This window comes from Pan paniscus, chromosome 1, assembly GCF_029289425.2.
Source record: "Pan paniscus chromosome 1, NHGRI_mPanPan1-v2.0_pri, whole genome shotgun sequence".
Taxonomy (NCBI): Eukaryota; Metazoa; Chordata; class Mammalia; order Primates; family Hominidae; genus Pan; species Pan paniscus.
In genome coordinates this window covers 39,690,598-39,717,245 of record NC_073249.2, presented here as the reverse complement: position 1 = coordinate 39,717,245, position 26,648 = coordinate 39,690,598, and the positions used below count along the sequence as shown (strand labels likewise).

At 41.7% G+C, this 26,648-nt stretch overlaps 1 protein-coding gene across 1 annotated transcript in view; it reads left to right on the top strand.

The window, feature by feature from the left end:
- Positions 1-1,896: 1,896 nt before the first annotated feature.
- HSD11B1 (hydroxysteroid 11-beta dehydrogenase 1) overlaps positions 1,897-26,648 on the top strand; it is a 53,115-nt gene continuing 28,363 nt past the window's right edge. Inside the window, exons 1-5 of the mRNA XM_034945951.4 lie at positions 1,897-2,318; positions 20,924-21,037; positions 21,815-21,945; positions 22,715-22,826; positions 22,950-23,135. Of these exons, the coding sequence (XP_034801842.1) occupies positions 20,950-21,037; positions 21,815-21,945; positions 22,715-22,826; positions 22,950-23,135 (517 nt within the window). The 5' untranslated portion in view covers positions 1,897-2,318; positions 20,924-20,949. The remainder of the gene's footprint in view (positions 2,319-20,923; positions 21,038-21,814; positions 21,946-22,714; positions 22,827-22,949; positions 23,136-26,648) is intronic.

Sequence of the window (26,648 nt, the reverse complement as noted above, 5' to 3'; positions counted from 1 at the left end):
GCTTTCCATATAAAATAGCCTTATAATCCTAACTCTTGTACTTATTTTGGTAAACTGCAAAAATTAATGTTAGAATAGCAATGGCCATCACGTAGAACTTCTGACATGTCAAATGAATAAATTAAGATATTTAAGAGGAGGCCCAGAAAAATTAGGAGACAAAGCCCCAAAGAGGCAATAGTTAGCTTCTTTCATTGGTAAGCTAAGGCTTCAAAATAAAATTTTAACTTGAGAATGGTCTCTCTCAAAGACTCTGATACCACCTAAAACCTACCCTCCTTTCATTTCTCTGTCTTTCTACTCAGCTTTACCTGACCTTCAACATGAGACAACCGTTTCTTCTAAGTTTTCTCTGGAAAAGAGTAACCACATTGTAAAACTGCTAAACCAGAGGGGAGCCCTAAAAAGCTGAATTTAAACCCTGGCCTGGAGCAAAATTAAAAGTTATCATGAAAGATTTTCCTAAGCTTCAGGGGTGGTTGAGCAGAAATTAGTTAACAATTCAGGATTTTATTAGGTACTTATTGTTCTGGATTAAGCATCTGTACCAAATGATTCAGTTAATTGTTAGTCCATCCAATAGAGAAAAAAAATTATAAGCAGCAGGGTAAGGAAAAAATTAAATAACTCAGTTGTGCAAAATGAAAAACAAACGCCTTGAGGGGACGAGAAAAACCTTGAAAATCCAGTACAAAAAGCAATTTCAAAAAAAATCTTTCTTTTAAAAGTATGTTAGACAAAGATTAAAAATTGTAAACTAAATAAAAATGAAAAGAGACTTCAGAAAACTTTCAAAGAGCATTCTGGAGTACACTCAACAGCTGAAATAAAAGAAACATTGTCTTTATTTTTTTCTATTAAAGGGCTCAAATATGAATTCAGGGATTTAATGAGAAAAAAATAATTGAAATATGAAACTGACAGCTTAGAAAATATCCAATACATAGCTAGATATTTTCAGAGAGCTCTAGAAAGTAAATAAGCTAGAAATCAATAGAACGTATGGTTCTCTACATAAAAAAACTTGCCCCGAAATAAAAACAAAACCAAAAAGTCTTCTATTTTCTAAGAATTGGGAACATATAGAGAGGGGTACTTGTACATATTGCAAGCAAAAGGGTCATTCAAAGAACCAATGTTCCACGTTGGCTAAGTAACAGAAAGATGACTATCCAAAATCTGTCTAATGGTGTTTCTCCAAAGGAGACATTAGTACCCAACAATTACAGTCCTTCCTCTGAGTTTGTGTCCCCAAATCTCAGAGGGGCCAGTCGCTATACTCTCCATCAGGGGATAGCTACATCTAGCATGGCTTACCACTCTATCCCCAGCCTCTAGCCCAGTGCCTAGCATAGAGTAGGTGCTTATTAAATATCTGTTGAACAAATGAAGAAATAGAGGAAGAAAGTACATTTTTGTTTTGACATGCTGTAGTCCCCTCCTTAGTCCAGAGATCACAAACCTCTGAATTGGGATGTGACTCTCTCTGTCATTAATCAGCAAGAATCATAGTAGAATTATTGTCCCTACTTACGGATTCTCTTTCCCTTATACATCCCATTGCAGATTCCTGTCTTCCCTTTACATCCACTCCAACATCAGCTGATGCAGTCACTAAAATGGTTTATAAGTCACATATGAGATTCCCTAAGGAGTTTATAATTGAGAAATGTGTGGACACACAGGCCTCACAGAATGCACTGGATCACTAGAGTCTCTCCTGGTGAAAAGGGAAAACCTGCCCAAACCCAGTTTTTGTTTCAGTAACTTCCTTTGAGACAAAGTCAGGAATCTGAGAGTAAGCACCTGCTAAGGGTGGGACAGGGGCTCTGTCTGGCATGCCTCTCCCATGTTAAGAGCTAACAATAGTAATGGATAAGTCTCCAGGGCAACCAGGACCACTTCCAAGCATTCCTGTCTTGGGCTGCCTCGAGGGCTCCTCTGTCCTTTGGGGAGTACTGATTGATGCCTGATGCCCAGAACTGGCCCACTCTGGCTTCTCTTTGGAGCTGTCTCTGCAGGCGCCTTCTGGCTGCCAGCTCGGTCCTAGCATAAGGGACTTCTTCCTTGGCCTGGGTTTCACCTTCTTGTATCAGGTGGCAGACCAGCTGGTTTCAGTCCCAAATCAGGTCTTCTGACTCCTCCCAGAAACCAACCAACTTCTGAGCAGGAAATCCTGCCCCTCCCCAAAGAGTGGGAAACCGCAAAGGAAGAGATGAAACAGAAGGAAAAGCAGAGGAGGAGGGAGAGAGAGAGAAGAGAAGAAAAAGAAAAAAGAACATCAATAAAAAGAAGTCAGACTTGTTCGAAATCTTGAGGTAAGACTTTTAAAAATCACATTATATATAATAGTATCACCATTTGTATCAGGGCCTAGTACATAGTAGGTCCTCAAAAAAATCTGCTGTTGAAATAATTAATCTATCGAAATGAACAGGAGGGCTGGGCTAAAGAAAAATTTCAATGTGAAATGCTGGTCAGAAAAAACAAGAAGAAACGCCCGATGAGCTTTCAAATGTGTAGGAGGGATGATATGATAAGATGCAGATGGAACCAGAAGTCTCTTGCTGGCACTGACAGCATTCTGATCATTGTGGGACAGAAAGTCAAGTTGGAACAAAAAAGTTGCAAAGATAGTATAAAAAATGTCTGCATGTTCTTTTGGAATTACAGAAAGACAGCAAGAATTATAGAAATGTTGTAAGCAGTTTTTAAAATCAGCTTTAAACCAATGACAGAGCACAAACACTATGCTGTATCTTGGGAAGTACTTAAATGTGCTGATACCTGCATGTTGCAGCCAAACATCAGCTAGTTTAATGTTATTAACATTTAGATCTAGAGTGTTGAAAAGGCTCATTTTATTTCCAGAAGTCTTGTTCAGTGGACCAAGGGAGGCCTAAACGTGTCCATCAAAATTCTTCATGTGCTATTCATCTATCCTTTAATCCTAGTCCAGCTGGGCTGCTCAGAATACTGACCCTCTGAGCCCTAAACGGGCCTTTTCAGAGAAAATCCCAACACTTGTTTCAGGTCAAGGAACTAGAGAAACCTGACAGGAAAGGGAAATACCATTCCCCACCCTCACCATTTACCCAAACCTTCACTTGCCATCAATAGACCATATCATCCAGAGGGTTGTGGTTTAGTGATCCACTCACTTTGGAGAGATTAAAATAGCTGGATGCATGCTTCAGAAAACACCTACAGACGACGATGATGTGTTTTCACAACAGTTGGCTTTTAAGAGTCCAACTCCTCTGACTTTTCCAATAGAGCTTACCAGTATCAGAGGGACACAATTGAAGTGTTTCCTTCAGAGCCAGTGTTTCTCTTTGGGGTTTGTGTGAGTTAATCGGAGTCGGAAGCTGAAAGGAGGGTGGGAAAGGTAAGGAGAGATGAAACAATCTCACTTCTGCTGGCTTGCCAAGGTTTGAAAGGAACTGCCTCCCTGTCATTAGGATGATATGAAAATAAAATCTGAAAATCCTAGCTCTTTCTTTATACTAATTTGAGTACAGCTAAAAGTTCCCTGCATCCAATTTCTGAGCTAGAACAAATATTAAAGGTAATCTAATTTATTTCTCCTTGTTTGCCAGATGAGGGAATTGAAGCCAAGACAAGGGAAGGGCCTTGCCCAAAGTCACATGCATTGTCAGTGATGGGAGGGAGATTGGAACTCAGTTCTCCCAGAGTCCCACCCAGGAGCCTTTTAAGAAATCATGAAAACTTTACAGGAAGGTACCCCAGATGTCCGAGAGCTCATAAACACCGCAGCTGCTGACTAAATACAACATTCAGTTAAAAGATGCTCAAGTAATCTTTCCCTGGCAGAAATAGAAAGAAGAAAAAGATTTCCCCAATAGTTTAGTTTTTCCAGAATCTTTTTTATAACTGTTAGGAGACTAGGGAGGAGAAAGATTTAAGGCAGATTTGTCATGAGAGAACTAGAATATTTTACATTCCTACCATTGGATCAGCATTTTACATGTCTCATTTCTTTATGTAATCTTCATATTATCCTCATTTTACAAATAACATTGTTTTAACTTTGCTCAAATTCACAGAGGGAATAAGATATTATGATTTCTGGAGCTCTTGTTGGTAAGCCCAGGATCAGGCTCTGGAGGGACATGGCTAGTTCAGTGACTGTTCCAGCCTTACTCAGGCCCCTCCCCAACACAGACCCTTGCTCTAGCCATTCAGGCTACCTGAGTTGCCTCCAAAATGCCATGCTTTCTAGACTTCTTGCCTGAATACATGCAGTTACCTCTGCTTGAGATGCCTTTCTCCAACATCCTCATAACTTGTACTTAGCCTTCAAAACTGAGCTCCAGGACCACCTCCCAGAGCCCTTTCCTGCTGCCATGGCCTGTCCCTTCTCTACTTCAATAGCCCTCTACACACATTCCTATTATAGTATACATCACGCTATGGTGAGCTCTGACTTACTTGCCAACTTTCCTTGTGCTTGACTTCAAACTCCTTGAAAGCAGACACCACATATTAGTGAGGCTTTGTATTCCCAGCGCCTAGCACAATTCCAGAGATGTATTAGTACTCAATAAGTATTTTTTTAAATGGACGAACAAATGAAATATTTCCCCTCCTTTTCTTCGAATAAAACCATGCAATAAAAAGTCTTGTTTCCATGCTCTTGACTCTTCAGTAACTTGGGGGTAAGTAGAAGATATCACTACTATAAGCTTCCTCTCCTTTCAAGCCTGACAAGCCACTCAGAAATAGCTATCTAGGGTTAAACTTGGCACTCTGAACAGACATTAATTTCTGCATCCTGACAAAATGCTTTGATGACAGTAGAAGAATTTATATGCCATAAGCCACAAGGACAAAAAGACTGGGAACATGGGAACAACAGAGATAACAACAGTTAAGGAATGTCAACACTCTTGGAAGATGGAAAGTGGATGGATGAGTAATAAGTGACTTAGCAAACCCAAGACTGCTGGAGTCTGAGGGCTCATGATGGGAAGCCTCAGGAGTTGGAGGAACAGGTGGGGGTAAACATAGCAGAAGACCCTTGGCCTCTACAGCTACTCCAGCTGGAGAAGGAAAGTTTATTTACTGGAGAAACTTAGCAAAGACACACCGGGCTCTGGGACATCAGACACAGCAGAGGGTGGGGTTAGGCATGGAGCTGGAAATAGCGAGATTAGAGAAAGACTCCATACTGAAAGATGAGATTCCCCAGCCCATTTTACTGGCTCAGCTCCCAGAACACAAACAGCCTAGCTCTACCCCTCTCCACCCACCCTACCCCAGCTTACACTAAGCAGAAGAATTAAGGATTCTTCCCTGTAGAAAGGACTCAACCAAAGAGACAAACACTACAGACATTGATGTGTGGTTCCTCCAATGAAACCGCCAGGGGCCTTCTGGATTATCCTACAGTGAAGTCCAAAAATTGACAAGCCCTGCCCTCACACACAAAGCTTCCAACAGCCAAGGAAGAGACTACAAAGATCACCAGGTGATATAGTTTGGATATTTGTCCCCTCCAAGTTGCATGTTGAAATTTAATCCCCAAGATTGGAAGTGGGGCCTGATGTGAGGTGTTTGAGTCATGGGGGTGAATCCCTCATGAATGACTTGGTGCCATGCTCATAGTAATGAGTGAATTCTTACTCTATGAGTTCCTGCAAGAACTGGTTGTTCAAAGAGCTTGGCCCCTCCCACCCCTCTCTTGCCATGTGATGTCTGCTCCTTTTGGACTTCTGCCATGAGTGGAAGCAGTCTAAGGCCCTCACCAGGTGGAGATGTCGGCACCGTGCTTCTTCTGCAGGCTGCAAAACCATAAGCCAAACAGATCCCTTTTCTTTAAAAACTACTCAGCTTCAGGGGTTCCTTTACAGTAACACAAACAGACTAAGACACCGGGCATGGGACAAAAGCCTTAGATACTGGAGACCTCAAGAGAGGAAATCTAGAAAGCCAAAGAAATAATTATCAGTAACGGCCACAGCAACATCAATATCCCCCAGAGATAAGGGAAGATATTTCATGAATTATGATCAAGAAGCCAATTTTTGGCTGAAAATAAACTTTCTTCTCCAGCAGTGGCTCATGCCTATAATCCCAGCAGTTTGGAAGACTGAAGTGGGAGGATCACCTGAACCCAGGAGTTCAAGACCAGCCAGGGCAACATAGAGAGACCCCAGTCTCAACAAATAAAAAAATTAGCAGAGCATAGTGGTGCATGCCAAGCTACTTAGGAGGCTGACATGAGAGGATTGCTTGCACATAGGAGGTTGAGGCTGCGATAAGCTGTGATGGCGCCACTGCGCTCCAGCCTGGGCAACAGAGTGAGACCCTGTCTCAAAAAATAATAATAATAAGATAAAATGAAGAACCAATTTTTAAGTATGGAGAAGAAAAAAGAGCTCTTTAAATGAAAACGCAACTGGACATTTAAAAATTAAAATGAAGGGCCAGGAGCGGTGGCTCATGCCTGTAATCCCAGCAATTTGGGAGGCCAAGGTGAGCGGATTACCTGAGGTCAGGAGTTCAAGACCAACCTGGCCAACATAGTGAAACCCCATCTCTACTAAAAATACAAAAATTAGCCAAGCATGGTGGTGCATACCTGTAATCCCATCTACTCAGGAGGCTGAGGCAGGAGAACCGCTTGAACCTGGAAGGCAGAGGTTGCAGGGAGCCAAGATCGCGCCATTGCACTCCAGCCTGAGCGACAAGAGTGGAATTCTGTCTCAAAAAATTAATTAATTAATTAAAATTAAACTTAAGCATTGGAAGATAAAATTGAGGAAATCTCCCAGAAAATAGGATGAAATGGAAAGAGATTAAAAAAATAAGACATAGAAAGATAAGAAACTTAAAAGATCAGCTCAGGAGCTCTGATATCTTCTATTAAGAAGTCCAAAAAGAAAGCACAGAGCAAATGAAAGAGAATAAAATAATCAAAAAAATTTCTCTAAAATTTACCAAAATACAAGATTTGAATTTCCATATTCAGTGGACCCAGTGGGTGCCCAACACAATGAACCACAAAAACAAAACTCATCAAAGCATATTATTGGAAATGTTAGAACCCCAGGAATAAAAGGACCCCAAAAGTCCTGGAGAAAGAAAAATAGTTCACAAACCAAGGGTCAGAAATCTGAACAGCAGTTGGACCTCTCAGTGTCAACACTGGAAGCTAGAAACTGAAAGGCAAGACAGCAACATCTTCCAATTCTCAGAGAAAACTTACCTAGAAATCCTTATCCAGCCAAAAAACAATCAAGGAGAAGGTAATACAAGGACAAGCGGATGGGGCTGACCAGAACTGTCACACTGTCCTTTATTTGGCCGGGGTCTGATGGATTAATGCCCTCTTAAAGATGTTAAAAATGTGAAACATCACTCCTGCATACAAGGTCTCAAAACATTTCCTTATCATAATGAGGAAGTAAATCAAGAAAGAGAAAAACAGGAGTTCCCATTCCCAAAGGAAAGTCCCCAGATTCAGGGAACAGGAGGACTAAAGGCTTCAGTAAAATGTCTCCAAGAAAAAAATAAAGGAGCTCATAGATTACTCAATTAATTTGACCTATTTATTTGAATTTTATATCTCTTGTCCGAGGGTTTGAAGGACATGTACAACTAAGAAAGCAAACAAATCAAAATGAAGTGATTATTAACTCCCAGGAATTCAATGAAGACTAGAAGAAAAGAAATGCATCATAGTATACTATATTGTTCAGCTGTAAACAATTAATCATAATATACAAACACTATTGATTTAATTAAAATTGTGTTATTATAATATTAGGAATCTAGAAAAAAGGGAATGGGTGTTTGCGTGTTGTAAAAACGCAAAATCCCAGTAATCCTTAGCAGGAAATGAATAAGTAATTTCCAAAATTGCAAAATCAAATAGCAGTAAAAGCACATCGTTTACAAATGTGGAGTTGGTTTTCAGGGGAAAATAAATTAAGATTTAAAAGCGATTTGCCTGTCAGTGGGACCAGGGCTGAGAAAGGAAAGAGCAAGGATTGTTGTCACTAGATGTAAACCTTTTGTACCAGGTGACTTTTTAAGCCCTCCTCATGTATTATATTAATAAATGTAAAAACTAGTTTATTTAAAAAAAAAAAAGGAAATGGCTCAGTCATAACACAGCAGTCTCCCAGGGAATACATTCTACCAACCAGTCAGCATGTTGATGTCTGGAGCCATTAAGTCTCTAACAAGCTAAAGTTAAAAGTATTTACCTAATTACCCAAAGTAGAAGTTCGGACCGGTGTGTCTACAGGTTACTTTAGAATCACCTGGGGACTGTCAAAGAAAACCAGAGCTAGAGAGCAGTTAAAGTGGTAAAAACAGGTTTTAATCGGGACTATTGCAATGGAGGAAAAGAGATCTCAGTAAAGAACTGGACTCAATTCCAAATACACCATGGGAAGTGAGTGATAATTTACACTTAAAGAGCAGGATGGTGACTGGTGGGATGGAAAATTACTAAGAGGAAACATCAGGGTTGGGGTAAGGAGGGTTCTGGCTGAAAGGAAACAGGATTATTTCTGAAGACAGGCCAGGGTGGTCAGGCACCCCCTGGGGGATGATGGCAAATGAAAAAACCAATTAGAGATCAAGGAATCGGGTATTAAAATGGGGGGAGGGTGGGGGCTCGGTTCTTGCTAAATTGACTTAGCAGGATTCTTTGTAAAACTGGATTTTACAAGGAAGTGCCCAGACGGGCCTAGAAGGTTCAGGAGCCTGACTAAAGTTTGGCCAGAAAAATCTTTGTCAGGAACTTTGCAAAAAATCCAGATTCCTAGGTCCCACCCTTAATAAGCCAGACTCAACAGGACTTGGTGGGGTCTAAGGATCTGCCCTTAGTTCCCCCAGATGATTCATGGAGGTTTGGGAATCACTGGACTAGAGTGGAAATCAGGAGTGTGTGTTAGGAGGAGCAAGGGAATCAGTTTACATGTATTTTATGTGTGTGTAACTATTTCTGTATATTTAAGTCTCTCTCCCTCCCTCCCTCTTTCATTCTCTTTTATTTTCAGTTAACCCATAAATCCCTCTGGACTGCTGACGGCATTGCCAGAAATTAAGTAGCCATCCGAGCTGTCTCTCCCAATCCTGGGGCTCCCTCTGCTGGCAGAAGCATGTTAAAATTCTTAGCATCCTAAATCTAGAAATTCTCGTTCAGTTCCCTATTAGGTCAGTTTTTTGAGACTGTTGCCAAACCCTCAAATTTCATGAATCCTCCCATCAGATATAAAATACAAAGTGAAGCCTGGGAAAACTTTCTTGCCTTAAATTTGTGAATATATAAAGATTAGGAGGGAGCAGGACAAGGCAGAAATGAAAATGAAAGGTATATGCTGTGGTCAATACTGAGGAAGAGGAGACATTTGAGAATTTAAGTTCCCACCTTCTTCTTCCTGGCCCTCCCCCAGGAGATATGAATAGAGGGGGAAGCTGCATTTAGCTGCTTTCCAAAAAATGCAAAGAAGGAAACAAGTTAGACTGAAATTAAGCTCACTGAATTTGGAAGCAGAAGGCAAGGATTCAATATCCACCCGTCCTCTACTTCCTCGATTCTCAAAAGAAGTGGTCTTCTTTTCCAGAGCCATGTGCCATATCATCTGGAGTATGACTCCATAAATCATATCCTTCCAGTGATCTTGTTTTTAGATTCTACTGGATCTTTCCCACAAACAGAAAGGATGCTTATCCCAGCACACTGTCTGGCACAAATGCTCAATGCATTTGAGCATTCGAATGAAAGTTTCACTCATTTCTGTCCCCCAAATCAAAACCCTCTTTCGGATCTCCATGCTTCTCAAGTGCCTCAAAATTGTGGACCAGTAAACATTGCATTCCCTCAGGTACTTCACTCTTCAACTCACAGCATTTCCACTTTAGCTCCTCTGGAACTCTCAGGCAAAGATCTCCAATGATTCCTTTATGCCAGACCCTCTGTATTCTTGGCACTTCTCACCTTCCTTGACCTCTCCCATCTCACTGAGACCTGTTCCCTTGGGTTCTGTGCTCTCTGTCCTCCTGCTCCCAGCTCACCGTTGTTCTCCTTTGCTGGCCCTACCCTTCCGCCCAACCCTCAAACATGAGTGTAAGATTTCCCTCTTAGCCTTCACTCTGTCCCTGGTGGCTTCATCTACTCCTGTGGTTGCAACATTAACTTCCATGATTTAATTCTCCCAATTCTATATCTTTAACCTGGACCTTTCTTCTGAGTTCCAAATACCTACCAGACATCTGTATTCGGATGTATAAGAATCAGTTCATCCATTAAACACTCAAAAAATGCTTACTGAGCACCTACCCTGTGCCAAGCACCTTACTAACACTGGAGATGAAGGGGCAAGCAAGGTGGAAATGGTCTCTGCCTTCCCAGAACTATCTAATGGGAAAGGCAGACAGTGAACGGCTAAGAGTAAAAAGTGATGAGTGCAATGATTAGAGAAATGCCTAGGGTTCAGAGAGCACTTTGTCTGGTCCCCAGCATTCCCTGAAGGTGTGACTTTGAAGAGCAGTACCTGAATGATAAGGAATTGGGGCAAGGGGAGGTTCCTGGGGAAGAATTTCAAAAATTATGAAGAACTTGTAAAGCTGTAATAGGTAGTTTGGACTTTATCCTAAAGACAATAAGGAGCCACTGAATCTTCTGAAGCAGAGAAATGTGCTGATCAGTTGTGGTGTGAAGAACTGGATGGATTAGAGCCCAAGGGGAACTTCACAGTGCTGGGATATTCATGTCTTAAGTTGGATGGTGAGCCACGAGGCTTTGTTTCATACTTATGCTTTATACATTATTCATGTTTTCCTATATTCTTTTGTGAATATCAAATGTTTCACAAGCTTGTTTTAAAAATTAATAGATTGGGGAAGGTGAGGTGGCCAGAGAAATGTGAGGAGGTCACTAAAGCAGAAAACAGTGGTGGCCTGAGTTAGGATATGGCCTGGCTCTGTGTCCCCACCCAAATCTCATCTCAAATTGTAATCCCCAGGTGTTGAGTAGGGAAGGACCTGGTGGGAGGTGACTGGATTATGGGGGTTCCCCCATAATCTCATCTGTTCTCGTGATAGTGAGTGAGTTCTCATGAGATGTGATGGTTTAAAAGTGTTTGGCTCTTCCCCCCTTTGCTCTGTCTCTCTCCTGCCACCATGTAAGATGTGCCTTGCTTCCCCTTAGCCTTCCACCATGATTGTAAGTTTCCTGAAGCCTCCCTGGCCATGCAGAACTATGAGTCAATTAAACTTCTTTTTTTATATAAATTACCCAGTCTCAGGTATTTCTTCATAGCAGTGTGAAAGTGGACTGACACAGATGGTCACAAAGGGTGAAGATTTGGAGATGGTTCTAGAGATACTTAGGAGGTAGAATCGACTGTACTTGGTGATTAATGGAATGTGGAGAGGGAGGAATAAAGAACTCCTAAGTTTCTGGATTACTAATTAGATGGATGGTGAAGCCATTGATTGAAATAGAGATCAATGGGAAATGGTGAGTAAAAATAACAAAGTCATTGGAGAACAGTTTGGCAGTTTCTTAAAAAATTAAACATGGCTGGGTGTGGTGGCTCACACCTGTAATCCCAGCACTTCGGGAGGCTGAGGCAGGCAGATCATGAGGTCAAGAGATCGAACCATCCTGGACAACATAGTGAAACCCTGTCTGTAATAAAAATACAAAAATTAGCTGGGTGTGGTGGTGCACCCTGTAGTCCCAGCTACTCAGGAGGCTGAGGCAGAAGAATCGCTTGAACCTGGGAGGTGGAGATTGTGGTGAGCCAAGATCATGCCACTGCACTCTAGCCTGGCCACAGAGCGAGACTCCGTCTCAAAAAAAAAAAAAAAAAAGTTAAACATAAATTTACCATATGACCCAGCAATGCCACTCTTGGGCATGTACCCAAGAGAAATAAAAACATACGTTCACACAAAAATTTTCATACCAATGTTCATTGCAGCACCGTCCATAATAGCAAAAAAAAGGGGGAAATTCCAAATGTCTGTGAACTGGTGAATGGATCAACAAAATGTGGTACATCCATACAATGGAATATGATTTGTCAATAAATGACACATGTTACAATATGGAAGAATCTCAAAAACATGTTAAGTGAAAAAAGTCAGACAAAAGATTACATGTTGTATAGTTCTACTAATATAAAATGTCCAGGACAGGCAAGTCTATACATGGAAATAAAATTACTGGTTGCCTGGGGCTGGGGGTGGAAACAGGGAGTGACTGTAAATGGGCACAAGAAATCTTTTTGGGAGATGGAAATGTTCTAAATTAGATTGCAGTAATGATTTCTCAACTCTGCAAATTTATTCAAAAACATTGAATTGTACACTTAAAATGAGATAATTTGCTAGTATATAAATTGCACTGCAATAAAGCCGTTAAAAAATAATCATGTCAGTTTCAGCATGATGAATTTGAGATGTTTAGGAGGCCCTCAGAAGGAGAGGGTTTGGGTAAGCAGGTGGTTATACTACCTGAAGCTTAGGAGAAATTGCTGCACAGGAAATAGAGACTTTTAAGACTCATCCATCAACACAAAGGTTGTAATTATAACCATGAGAGAAAAGGGAATTACGCAGGGAATACAGAAAAAAAATGAGAACCGAATCAAGGCCAACTCCGACATTCAAGGAATCCAGAAGAAAAGATAAGCCTATAAAGAAAACTGAGAAGCAGTGAGAGAAACAGAAAGAAAAGCCTGGTGACTATGAATTGACAGAAGCCAAGGGAGGAGGATATTTGGGGAGGTTAAAGTGGCAAGTGATACTTAATGAGAAGGATCAAAGAGAAAAAAAGCATGGTAGAAAAATCCAGCTGGTTATAGGGGAGCCCAATAACATTGCTGGGCATAGCTCCAGGGGCTGCAAGCCCTCAGGGTCAAGGCCATACCCAGCACAGCCTGGCAGGGAGAGTGAAGTGCTGATGGAGGGTGTGAAGCTGGATTGAAGAGCTGAAAGAGTGCAGAAGATTCAGAATTTCTTGCATAAGGCAATGAGGGGATACAAAGAGCCAGTGGATAGAGTTCTGGGATGGGGATGAAGAAGCCACAGAGGGCAAAGCCTTCATAACTTGAGAACAAACGGCCAGAACTACAGACTCCAACAGTGGGCATTCATGGCCCTCAAAGATGTGCCTCTGCTTGCTTCTCCAGGCTTCTTACTGTGTAACCCCACCTTGTAAAATTCAGTTATCCAGCCATATGGAACTGTTCATAGTTTCCCAAACATGACTTTCTCTTTCACACCTCTTTCTATTTTCCCACACAGCTTCCTGTGCAAAGAATGTTCTACAAACTAGCCCTCCCCTCTCCCCACACACTCCTGAACCCAACTCAATGCTCACTGTTATCATTCTTCATTTCCTGGAACATTCCTGCTCATATTTCAACATGGATCAAAATGAACAACTTCCTGGAAGCAGCTCCTGCTGGCCTGTCCCACATGTAGAATGGGCTACTCCCTTCATTATGCCCCTACTGTAGACTTCCATTAGTGCACTGGTAATGTCTTACACATTTCATTTATTTCCACGTCTTCTTCTTCTAGGGCATGGAGAGCATTTCAATGGTGTTTTTATTCATAGTACCTGACCAACAGTAAATACCTAACTAAATAAATGTTAGTAGATGATTCCTCCACCCAGCTACCACGTGGTATGTACCTCTTTTGCCTTTTTGGGCTGTTTGTGGCCAGGATGCTGGGCTCCACTTTGGTAAAGGTAGACCAGATGGCTATCAGTAGCCATGGTCCAGAATGTTTTGTCCACACCTGAGACCATTTCTCAGGTTCTTAAAGCCCGCTGCCACTTCTAAGCTTTTCAAATTAAACACAATTCACCCAGTTAAATCAAATTTCAGATAAACAATGAATGATTAATGGTTTTGTTTTTTCCTTTTTTTTTTTTTTTTTTTTTTTTGAGATGGGGGTCTTGCTATGTTTCCCAAGCTGATCTCAAACTCCTAGCCACAAGTGATCCTCTCTTTGGCCTCCCCAGTGACTGGGATTACAGCCAAGAGCCACCAAACCTGGCTTGAATCATGTTTTAGTGTAAGTACGTTCCTTTCAAGACATCTTTCCTTCAATAGTTTAGGAACAGTTCTTTCAACAGTTTATCCCATTTTGATAGGTAGACAGCTTAGATAGAGGATAGGTAGATAAGATAGATAGATTAGATAGATGATAGATAGATAGATAGATAGATAGATAGATAGATAGATAGATAGATAGATAGGAAGGACAGACAGGCATCCTTAAAATAACTATTTGTCATTTATCTGAAATTCAGATTTAACTGGGCATTCTGTATTTCTATTTGCTAAATCTGGCAACCCTATGTCCCACCAGGGGCAAGTGACTTCCTTCTAATGCTGACATCCCTGGAACCTTGAGATGCCCACCTGGCTGGGGCTGTGGTGTCACCCTAGCGTGCTTCCTGAAAGTTGGGCTGGCCAACCAAGAAAAAACACAAGATGGGCCAAAGCCCTGTGGTGGTCATGCTGAGGTCAGTCCTCTCAGCTGTGTGGGGCTCTCCCACTGCTCCCCATGCTGCCAATGTTTCAACAGACCTTCCATTGAATAACTTTGTTTAGTTCTTACATGGCCCCCTCTCTCTTCTATGCTCAGATGTGAATCCACAGGAGCTAGGCAAGAGAGAAAACCTGAAAAACTACAACTACAACATGCTTAGAACTGTCTACTTAGATCATGCCCTTAAAACATAAAAACAACAGAATTTTTTTGATTATAAAAAGAACTCTTTGCATCTCCATCTCCACTGGGGGCAGGGATCAGACCATGCTCGTGACCTCGTGAGGGTCTCTTCTTTCCTAGAAGGCCCTTGGCTCTCCCAGGCAAATAGATTCCAGGTATTCTACCCTCTCAGTCCCCTACCACAAGCTACACGTGCCAGGCAGTAACAGGAAAGCACACAGAGGACAATTTATCCCATGCCTACTTCATTCTCCCAGATCCACGATTCCGTTAGCTAAAAAATAGAATAAATCTGTCCATTGAGATTGACATGAAGGATTGACAAATGAGAACTTCTCCCCTCGTTAGACACACACATGAGGGAGGAGAACAGGAGGAAGGGAAGGAGGAGGGAGTCTGTTACTGGACAAAATCGCATGAAATGATAGTTCTTTCTATAGACAGGAAAAGATCTTGGCAGCTGTAAGTTCCTAAAATCAGATCTGAGGAACTGGGGTGAGAATGGGGGTGGGGGTGGCAAGAAAGGGAGAATCTTATGCGTTATTGTATTAGTTCGTTTTCACACTGCTGATAAAGACATACCTGAAACTGGGAACAAAAGAGGTTTAGCTGGATTACAGTTCCACTTGGCTGGGGAGGCCTCAGAATCATGGTGGTAGGCAAAAGGCACTTCTTACATGGCAGCAGTAAGAGTAAAATGAGAAAAGAAGCAAAAGCAGAAACCCCTGATAAACCCATCAGATCAAGAGAGTAGCAGGGGAAAGACCGGCCCCCATGATTCAATTACCTCCCCCAGGTACCTCCCCCAACACGTGGGAATTCTGGGAGACACAATTCAAGCTGAGATTTGGGTGAGGACACAGTCAAACCATATCATTCCACCCCTGGCCCCTCCAAATCTCATGTCCTCACATTTCAAAACCAATCATGCCTTCCCAACAGTCCCCCAAAGTTTTAACTCATTTCAGCATTAACCCAAAAGTCCACAGTCTAAAAGTCTCATCGGAGACAAGGCAAGTCCCTTCCGCCTATCAGCCTGTAAAATCAAAAGCAAGCTAGTTACTTCCTAGATACAATAGGGGTACAGGTATTGGGTAAATACAGCCATTCCAAATGGGAGAAATTGGCCAAAACAAAGGGGTTACAGGGCCCATGCAAGTCTAAAATCCAAAGGGGCAGTCAAACTTTAAAGCTCCAAAATGATCTCCTTTGAATCCAGGTTACACTGATGCAAAAGGTGGGTTCCCATGGTCTTGGGCAGATCCGCCCCTGTGGCTTTGCAGGGTACAGCCTCCATCCTGGCTGCTTTCATGGGCTGGTATTGAGTGTCTGCGGCTTTCCAAGCAGATGGCACAAACTGCCAGTGGATCTACCATTCTGGGGTCTGGAGGACATTGGCCTTCCTCTCACAGCTCCACTAGGCAGCGCCCCAGTAGGGACTCTGTGTTGGGTCTGCAACCCGACATTTCCCTTCCACACTGCCCTAGCAGAGGTTCTCCATGAGGGCCCTGCCCTGCAGAAAACTTTTGCTTGGGCATCCAGGCATTTCCATACATCTTCTGAAATCTAGGCAGAGGTTCCCAAACTTCAATTCTTGATTTCTGTGCACCATGTGGAAGGCTCAACACCACGCAGAAGCTTCCAAGGCTTGGGGCTTCCACCCTCTGAAGCGAAAGCCTGAGCTCTAGGCTAGCTCCTTTCAGGCTCCTTTCAGCTGGGACACAGGGCACCAAGTCCCTAGCCTGCGCATAGCACAGGGACCCTGGGCCCACCCATGAAACCACTTTTTCCTCCTGGGCTCCAGGCCTGTGATGGGAGGGGCTGCCATGAAGGTCTCTGACATGGCCTGGAGACATTTTCCTCATGGTTTTGGGGATTAACATTTGGCTCCTTGCTACGTATGCAAATTTCTGCAGCTGGCTTGAATTTCTCCTCAAAAAAATGTGTTTTTCTTTTTTACATCATCAGGCTGCAAATTTTCTGAACTTTTATGCTAGTTTTCCCTTTTAACATGGAACGCTTTTAACAGAACCCAAGTCACCTCTTGAATGCTTTGCTGCTTAGAAATTTCTTCTGCCAGATACCCTAAAAAACCTCAAGTTCAAAGTTCCACAAATCTCTAGGGCAGGGGCAAATGCCAACAGTCTCTTTGCTAACACATAACAACAGTTACCTCTGCTCCAGTTCCCAACAAGTTCCTCATCTCTATCTGAGATTACCTTAGTCTGGACTTTATTGTTCATATCACTATCAGCATTTTTGTCAAAGCTATTCAACAAGCCTCTAGGAGGTTCTAAACTTTCCCACATTTTCCTGTCTTCTTCTGAGCCCTCCAAACTGTTCCAACCTCTGCCTGTTACCCAGTTCCAAAGTCACTTCCACATTTTCAGATATCTTTTCAGCAACAGCCCACTCTACCGGTACCAATTTACCGTATTAGTTCATTTTAACACTGCTGATAAAGACATACCCGAAACCAGGAACAAAGAGAGGTTTAATTGGACTTACAGTTCCACATGGCTGGGGAGGCCTCAGAATCATGGCGGGAGGTGAAAGGCACTTCTTACATGGCAGTAGCAAGAGAAAAATGAGGAAGAAGCAAAAGTGGAAACCCCTGATAAACCCATCAGATCTCGTGAGACTTATTCACTATCAAGAGAATAGCACAGGAAAGACCAGCCTCCATGATTCAATTACCTCCCCCTGGGTCCCTCTCACAACATGTGGAAATTGTGGGAGATATAATTCAAGTTGAGATGTGGGTGGGGACACAGCCAGACCCTATCAATTCTCATATAATGCTAAGATCCTCTCCTGTTTCAACGTTGCAGTGTTATTCTCCCAGGAAAGGCAGAACCTCTGAACACAGTGTTTACCTACTTTTTACTCTGAGGTTTGCCCAACAAGATTTCATTTTCAAATGGGAGCACTTGCTTAACAAAGCTACTAAATAGTCATGAAAAGCACTACAGCTGCCACCTTCTAAATGACAGGTGTTTCTTTCATGATCAACGTTTTATGCCAAATGCAAGGAACTTCCCCTCTGGCTGCCCCTCCTCACATTTTTGCCATCTCCTATCAGTCTCCCCAGATCTGGCCCATCCTTCACAGTCCCATTCTTGTTCATTCAGCCCCTATGTTCTTCTCACTCTGTTGCTTGTGCTTGATTCCATTTATTCTGGTGGGAATGATCAAATCAGAGAGAATTCCTGGCTGGGCTCTAATACTCACCTCCAGCAGTGAAAAGCCCATTCTGTGCAGGTAGGCTCCAGGTATCCACTGATAGCCTGCTCTGGAATGGGAATGGTCAGTGTATTACAAAGGAGGGTGCAAGGAGTGGAGTGAACTGTTCACTGTTTTTCTATGGAACTTTAATTCAATCAGGGAATACTTGAAACAAATGCTAGCTGAAACAGTTGTATTTCATTTTGTCTTTATTATTTTTTAAAACTTTGTTGACAACCCCAGAAAGAAGATTTGGGGGATGGGATTGATCTGTTCTGACCGGAATGCTGAATCCCAGTGATTTCCCCAGATTAAACCAGGCTCTAGGAAGACAGCAATTTTCTCATTGCTGCAGTATCTCAAAAACACTAAAACAGCAAGTTTATTGAATGCCTATTTTGGAGCAAGGCTAGTGGGAAATGGAAAGAGACAAAGATGAAAAAGACATAATCTATGTCCTCCAGGAGTTTACAAGCTAATGAGAGAACCAGCCATGTAAATATGGACACAAAGTGGATTAGATGTTTATTATATAATATGGTCAAAGTGTGGTCCCCATGGGTCTCTGAGACCCTCTTGAAGGGTTGAAAGGTCAAAACTATTTTCATAATTATACTAAGACATTACCTGACTTTTCCAGAGGCTACAGGATGTATGCTAATGCCACTTCCCTGAATGCTAATGGAATGTATGCTTATGTATTCTTGAGCTTTAGAAAAAAATCCTCAGTCTTAATTTCTAATGCATAAATTGCGATAGCAATATCAATAGGTAAAACCTACACAGGCAAAAGTTCTTTGAGGTCCTTGGAAATTATTAAGAGTATACAAGGGTCCTGAGACCAAAAATTTGAGAACTGGTAAGATTTAATGCATCAACTACCATTACACAGTGTCCTTGTTTCTCATCAATGCATTTTATATAGCAATTATTTTATCTAATCCCATGAAAATCACTTTATTGGATGCTTTTGCCATATCCTTATTTTCTAGCATCGTAGCTATTAGGTCATCTAATTATTAATCTGTTTGTGTCTTTGGGTTTAAATGTGTCTTTTGAGGCCACACAATGTTGGACTTCATTTTTTAATGGAGCCAACAATCAGCAATTGTTAATGCATTTGCTTTGTGTTCTATTACTCTGCAGTTTATCTTACTCATTGTTATTTTTGCTTTCTTTAAATTTATGTTTTCTTAATGGACTTTAAAATTCTTTATTTATTTTTTATGTCAGACAATAAACATCCCTAGTCTGCCCAGCTTTCTATCATTTCAGCATCATCATATTTCCAAATAACTTTTCATTGTTTCCTATAATTTTACTATTAATAGTATAGGATTAAGAAAATAAACCTTATCTGGGTTCTGGCTGGCACTTCCTTCCCTCTAGGGATGAAAATGGAGTGTAGTCTGTAATATATCCTGGTATCATAAATATATTTATAAAATTATACAAATGTAGCTTGCAGTTCTAAAGGCATGTAATCTAATTTTTACTTGAATTTTATCTTTTTTCTCTTTTTGTCCTTCATAGACCTCGAGCTCTGTCTAGCCCTCAACTGTTCTCAAATCTCCATTGTTTTCTACAAGTGACCCTCACAGCTGTGGGCCTTTGTTGACAAATTGTTTCATCTCCTCTGGGTCTTAAATTATTTTCTCTTACTCTAAAGTGAAAATTTGATGAATGTTTCCAGATACTGCACTTGGAATCATGACTTAATTCCCCTTAACCTTGTGTAAATTCTGTCCCCCCACTACTCCCAACTCCTATCCCTCCTCCAAAGCACTGATACTTATTATCACATTTAAATTTTTTCCCTGCTCTACTGATAACTTACAGAATGCAGGACTGCATTGTGATGGGGTAATTTCCATGAGTTGATTGGTTGGTTTTGAGTTGAAAAACTTAACAATGATACATCTTAAATTCTTTCTTTGAGGATTATTCCTTAATGAATTCGTGCTACGGACATACTGAGGTGGTTATTTTTATATTTCCCTGAAAATAAATTCTAAATTGCAAAGGGTTTCTCACCACCCTCGTCCTTTTACTGTTACTAGATCTATTTTTAGCTGGTGTGGGTGTCCCCAGCTAGTTTCACTTGCCTAATGCTAGTTCTTTTTTCTTCTACATCAGGTCGCCTCTTCCTAGCATCTTCTCCATGTTTCCTGTTGCTCTACAGCATTTACAAGACCCAGTTTAATAGTTTAGTGCCTTTTTTGTCACTCATTATTTCTTCTTTGTTCTCTGTTAAAGTAATAAGTGTACGATCCATTGCACTTGCCTTAGAGTCTTGAACCAGTCTTGGATTTCCCGCCATCTGGGTTCTGGCTGGCTTGCAATTTCTCCTTTGATGTTGTAATACTTTTTCATTGAACTTGAGTGTGGGGCTTATAGAGCTTCTTTGCTTTCATTATTTTTTCCCAAAATGTGCACATTTTTTTTCTTGAGCTTATTTTGCTGTTTTGTGCTGTTATTTTTAATTGCTTCCCACTGGGTGGGGGGGTAGGGGGACTGAGAGTGAGATTTGGCTTGAGTTTGGCTCTCTTTGCTATTACTCACATTTCCCCCCAGAAGCCCTACATGCACTCCTCTCTCTCTGTCTTTGACAAATTACTTTTGAAAGATCATTGATCCCTGGCGTAAATGGTGTTAAGAGTAAGATGGACTCGGGTAGGGATGCTCAGGAATCCAGTCCTGTACAGTCATGAGCTTGGCCATCTGGAAGTCTCCTCTTGCTCAATGAAATGGAGTAAACATTGTCCATTATGAAATCCACCACACAGGCTGCCAGGGACGAATGGGATCCCACCCAAAGCCAATCGCTGCTCTGACAGGGAAATTGGCTAGCACTGCCTGAGACTACTCCAGCCTCCCCCGTCCCTGATGTCACAATTCAGAGGCTGCTGCCTGCTTAGGAGGTTGTAGAAAGCTCTGTAGGTTCTCTCTGTGTGTCCTACAGGAGTCTTCAGGCCAGCTCCCTGTCGGATGGCTTTTATGAAAAAATATCTCCTCCCCATTCTGGGGCTCTTCATGGCCTACTACTACTATTCTGCAAACGAGGAATTCAGACCAGGTAAGTACCCATGCGTCTCATTTTGGAGGAATAGGTTTAAAAAACACAGGGGTGCTTGAGTGTTCCTGAGGACCAAGATGTGTTCTTGATCCTCAAAGTTGGTGAAAATGAGGGAACCCTGAGGTAAGATGGTATTTTTGTGTCCTCCAGCTACAGGCTGTGGACAGGGGGGACTGTGTAGGAAGAGTAATCGTGTAGCCAAAATCTAGCCAAATAGGCCATGCTTTATTTGGCACCCTTAATGGAAAGCAGTTTCAAATCTTCTACAAAAATGAGAGTAATACCCAAATTCACAACTCAGCAGCTAATTGGGCTCTATGAAGAGACTGATAAGTGGGAGGCAAAAAAAAAAAAAAAAACTGGAGATGATGACTACATAGAAGTGAGGGAAAATCCCTGGAATTTCTATGAACACATGTGTTTTGATTCCTTGTTAAATGTACTTTCAATTGAGCAAAATTGAAAGAGTCCAGAAATGTCTGGAACTCCAGCATTTTAGCTGAACCATGACTTTTCTGGCTTCATCCTATGATCTCTTTCCATGGAGGTTTTTAGAAATGACAGTAGGGAGGCTGTCAGCCCAAACCTCCCACTTCAGAGCATGTTTATGAAAGACCTGGCCTGTTCCCACAGTGATTTACGGAGTTTGTGACAAACTGATCTGGGCTCATAACCTTTAAGTTACAAATTGCGATAAGCATGCCTATATCCAGAGAGGGAGAAGGAATTTTGCTGCCAACTTGGGTATGGTCCTCACTTCCTTTTGGGGTTCCCCAGAGATGCTCCAAGGAAAGAAAGTGATTGTCACAGGGGCCAGCAAAGGGATCGGAAGAGAGATGGCTTATCATCTGGCGAAGATGGGAGCCCATGTGGTGGTGACAGCGAGGTCAAAAGAAACTCTACAGAAGGTGAGGGTTCTATGCCCGCAGATACGTGTACCGTCACATGCTCAGATGTGTTCTTATACATGCTCACATATACACAGAAGCTAGCATATCGCAGATCTATATACAGAGGCACATGCACACACACAGACACTTAATTTTGCACTCTCATATATAGATTCAAACACCAAAAAACCCACAGGAATATAAAAGTATGCATTTAAGCATTCATTCATGTGTGTGTGTGTGTAATATATTCTGCAACAGAGTCCTTGAGTTATATATGCTCACAGACATGCCTAGTCACACACATTTACACATGGAACTACAGATACATACGGATGTTTTCAAAAACTGAAATCCCAGTACCTGCTCATGAATACATATCCTCATACCCATGCAGACTCCCAGACACATTCCATCTCATGGACTCACAAACCCAAGGATGTACAAACATTCACAAACCTAGAGCTACCCACATAGTAACCAGCATCTACACTCATAATGCCTTCAGAAATGCCTATTCACAGAAGCCATGAGCATAAATCATGAACTTAAACCCCAGCACTGGGATGATTTATCCATTTGAACCCCACCATGTTCCAGAAAATATTTCAGACAGAGGACGATGATCATGAGGGTTATATTAGGCAACACACACACAAACATACTTACCATTTCTTACCTAAACAGGGCTGTGAGCAATCTCTCATTTAAGCCCCCCATTACTTCAGAGACTACCCCCCAAAAATCTGCAGCTAAGACTGATGCCATTTCTGCTGTATCACTGCAGGTGGTATCCCACTGCCTGGAGCTTGGAGCAGCCTCAGCACACTACATTGCTGGCACCATGGAAGACATGACCTTCGCAGAGCAATTTGTTGCCCAAGCAGGAAAGCTCATGGGTGAGGCTGTTTCTCTTACCTCCTCCTCTGAACTTTGCCCTTGGGGTCACCAAAGAGCTTTTGGGAGGAGAATGGGAAAGGTATCAACCCCAGATGATTTCTTAATATAGCCATCTCTTGCAGGAGGACTAGACATGCTCATTCTCAACCACATCACCAACACTTCTTTGAATCTTTTTCATGATGATATTCACCATGTGCGCAAAAGCATGGAAGTCAACTTCCTCAGTTACGTGGTCCTGACTGTAGCTGCCTTGCCCATGCTGAAGCAGAGCAATGGAAGCATTGTTGTCGTCTCCTCTCTGGCTGGTAAGTAGGACAGGGACATATGTGGAAGGTAGAAGAAAAAAAAAATGCCAGGGATGATGCTAGGCTCTGAAGTAGACATAAATTTTTATCAGTTTCCATGCAGAGAAGTAATGAGGGATTGGTCAAGGTAGGTGGGCTACAAAATTCTTTTAAGTAACAGAGAAAAAGCAGTAGCTCTGAGTGCTCATTGGAAGACTGAATTGTTTTCTACAAAGTAAGGTCAAAGGGACTTGAGGGGCTGCTGGAGGTACAGCCTGTCCTGGTCCTAAGGGAGAGACCTAGTTACAATATTAACTTGAAGTTGAAATGTTCATAGTAATATTAAACAAAAGCTGATTAACAGCTTACTCATATGCATGAATGGGCAGATGTACTGATAAGAGACTTGTAGGGGGGTGATTTGTGGACTCAATGAGAGGCACGCATCCTGAGTAAAGGAGACACTGTTACAAACTAGTGACACCATAAAAAATGAAGGATTGGTCAAGGTAGATGGGCTACAAAATTCTTTTAAGTAGCAGAGAAAAAGCAGTAGTTCAGAGTGCCTATTGGAAGCCTGAATTGTTTTCTACAAAGGAAGGTCGAAGGGACTTGAGAGGCTGCTGGAGGTACAGCCTGTCCTGGTCCTAAGTGAGAGACCTAGTCACAATGGATAAAAAGGACTTTGCTTCCTCCATGACCAAAAGGTTGGTGAAGTTATGTAAATGTGAAGGTACAACTGAGAAGTGAACTGTTTTAACAACACACAGTTGTCTGATAAGTGGGCTAAGCTAAAGCTAAATAAAATGAACAACAAGAAAAAAAAAAGATGAACAGACCTGCCTATAGTGGGTGTATTCTCCAAAATTTGAACATGTTAACATGAAAAGATCAATTTAAACAACCAGCTGGGTAGGGAGGAAATGTGTCCAGAGAAATGGTCATGAAAAGATATCTGTGGGATCAAGAGAGGTCCCTGGTGTTCTGGATGGTGGTAGCATCAGAAGCCATCACCAGTAAAAAACCAGTGAGTTCCCAGCTTGGGACATTTCTAGGCCCATTTTTATCATAGATCCAGGAGACAAGTTCCACACATCTTTGTTGATTAGTCAGTTAGAAGGATGTGGCTGGAAAGTGCAAACACCAGGATCAAAATCCACCATCTAAATGTTGTTCCTGGCAAAATAAAAACAAATAACCTAGAGGACTCTGTAAACTGTTAAGCACTTCACAAACATTCTTATTGAAACTAATAGCACCATCTGTATCGTAAAGAGTTCTCCTTTCTGGCCCAGGGACGGCCTGCATAGTGATTGGATAAAGGGGCAGTGTGTCTGTGCTACCCGCCAAACAGAGTGATTGATATGCATCCCGGTGCTTCCCAGACAACACACACTCCCCACCCCTCCCCAGACACAGACTCTCTCTGGGCTGGAAGAAAGGGAGAGCTTCCAGATGCATACTGAGTGGGAGGGTGCTGGGCACATCCCCAATCCATCCCAGGGCATTGGACAAAATCCTCACATCAGTCATGATGTAGGTGGCTTTAATGATTTCAGTTGATTAAATAATACATTCACTCTAGGCAAAGGATGTATTTCACCTTTGACGAATGTAACTTTCTAGAATGTACCCATGATCTAAATGTGCTCAGAAGGACTAAGAATTACTGTTGAGCCCAACGACGTGATGAAATTCTGATAATCTCTGTTTCCCCATATCTCCTACACTTATTGAATGACACTTGGTAATTTCCATGAACTCTGGGAGGTAGGAAATCTAGCTGGATGAGTATCTTTGGTGTTTATTGCTTGTGTAGCCAAAAGATTCCAGCTTTTTTGCCTTGAAACCTGTCTATGAACTTGCAAAGTACAGACACATTGCTGTCTTGCCGCAACTGAAGAATATTCTCTGCTTTATGATGTATTCTTTTAATCAGTCAGTAAACATGTTCATTAATCCTTCCTCTTTAAAATCTAAACTCTATAAATATGGGATGCTAAACATCAAGTTGATCTTAAGGTCAGCCAAACAGTACTGGGATGGAGTTTTAATCATTTCTTCTAGGGAATACATTAAGTTGTTTATTGAGTTTCAGTGATAAAGAATTGTTTTTTCTCCACAATGCATTTCTGGGTATTGCATTACATGGGAATACTATACTTCTAATATGTTCCTTAAAGGCTTGGTTACCTCTGTAGCATTAACAGAGACAATACTGCTGCTCCTGGGAACCTCCTTGTAGTCCACATCTATCCACTATTCACCACCTTTTCTTGGCACCTATTGAGCAAGTTTCTTGTATGTGTAACATCCCGTTACATTGATTAGCCTCCTCTCCTTCCACCACTTGCTAGTTAGGATGTAAGTTCAGCTACTGTAACGAAGACCCGAATTTACAATGGCTTAAGCAAATCTAAATTTATTTATCTCACACAAAACACACTGGATAGGCAGTCCAGGGCTGATATGGTAGTTCTGTCCTATGAGGCTGTCCAGGAGGCCTTCTATCTCAGAACCACCATTCCTAGAGTGCTTGTTTATATCTGCATGTCCAAGATGGCTCATTGGCATGTCTGAATTCTAACTCAAGAAAATGAAAAAAGAAGGATACCACGTGGAAGGTGTACACTTTTCTTCTGCCACAGCTGGCTGCAATTGTTATCTTTATTCAAAGGGAACATGTGTCCAACTAAAAATCAGAAGTTCTATTTCTGTAAAAGACACTGACATTGATAAACAACTAGCAATCTCTCCCACATCACCCATGCTAAAAAACACATAAGACTAGAAAAAAGTATACCCTCCAGGCCATCCCACATGTGAACCACACACACACACACACACACACACACACACACACACACACAAGACTCATTCCCTCTCACATTCAAGGTCCATCACAAAAGGAAAGTCCTTCCATCTGGCAGTGCGTGCAGGGGACAGTGGGGTAGGAGAAAGAATGGAAAGAGAATACCTAAATAGCATTTGTGAAACAAACCAAAGTAGAAATATTAATACTTGAATTTGACTAAAAAAAATCACTGGAGTGGGCAGAGAACATTTGAAAACATCTGGAAAAAAGTTTATCTGACATTAGTCAAAATAGGTCATCTTAGGTTCAATATTAGAAAAGTAAAGTTGGTTTCATTTTCGGGCTCCTGGGCTTGGTGAATCCCATCACTGTGGCGTGTGTCATCAGTTGCACACATGGCAGCTAGAACTGAGCATCTAAGGCCATTTCTCCACCTGCTTTATGCCCCTGAGAGGAATCACGGACAAACCCTGTCTTCCTCTGCTCCTTTCTCCTCTCAAAATCTACTTAGCCCCCTACCTCCTATGAAGTCTTTTTCAGAACTCACCAGAGCCATTTCAATGTTTCTTCTTTGTCTTTATCTACTACATTTTGGTAAGTTAACTTTAGAAATCCAACTTCCTCATCATTTCTCTTTTTTGGGTTTATTGGTAATCCAAATACTACTAATACTACTCATAACTACTAATAACACAAATGTTAAACATACTCGGCAAGCA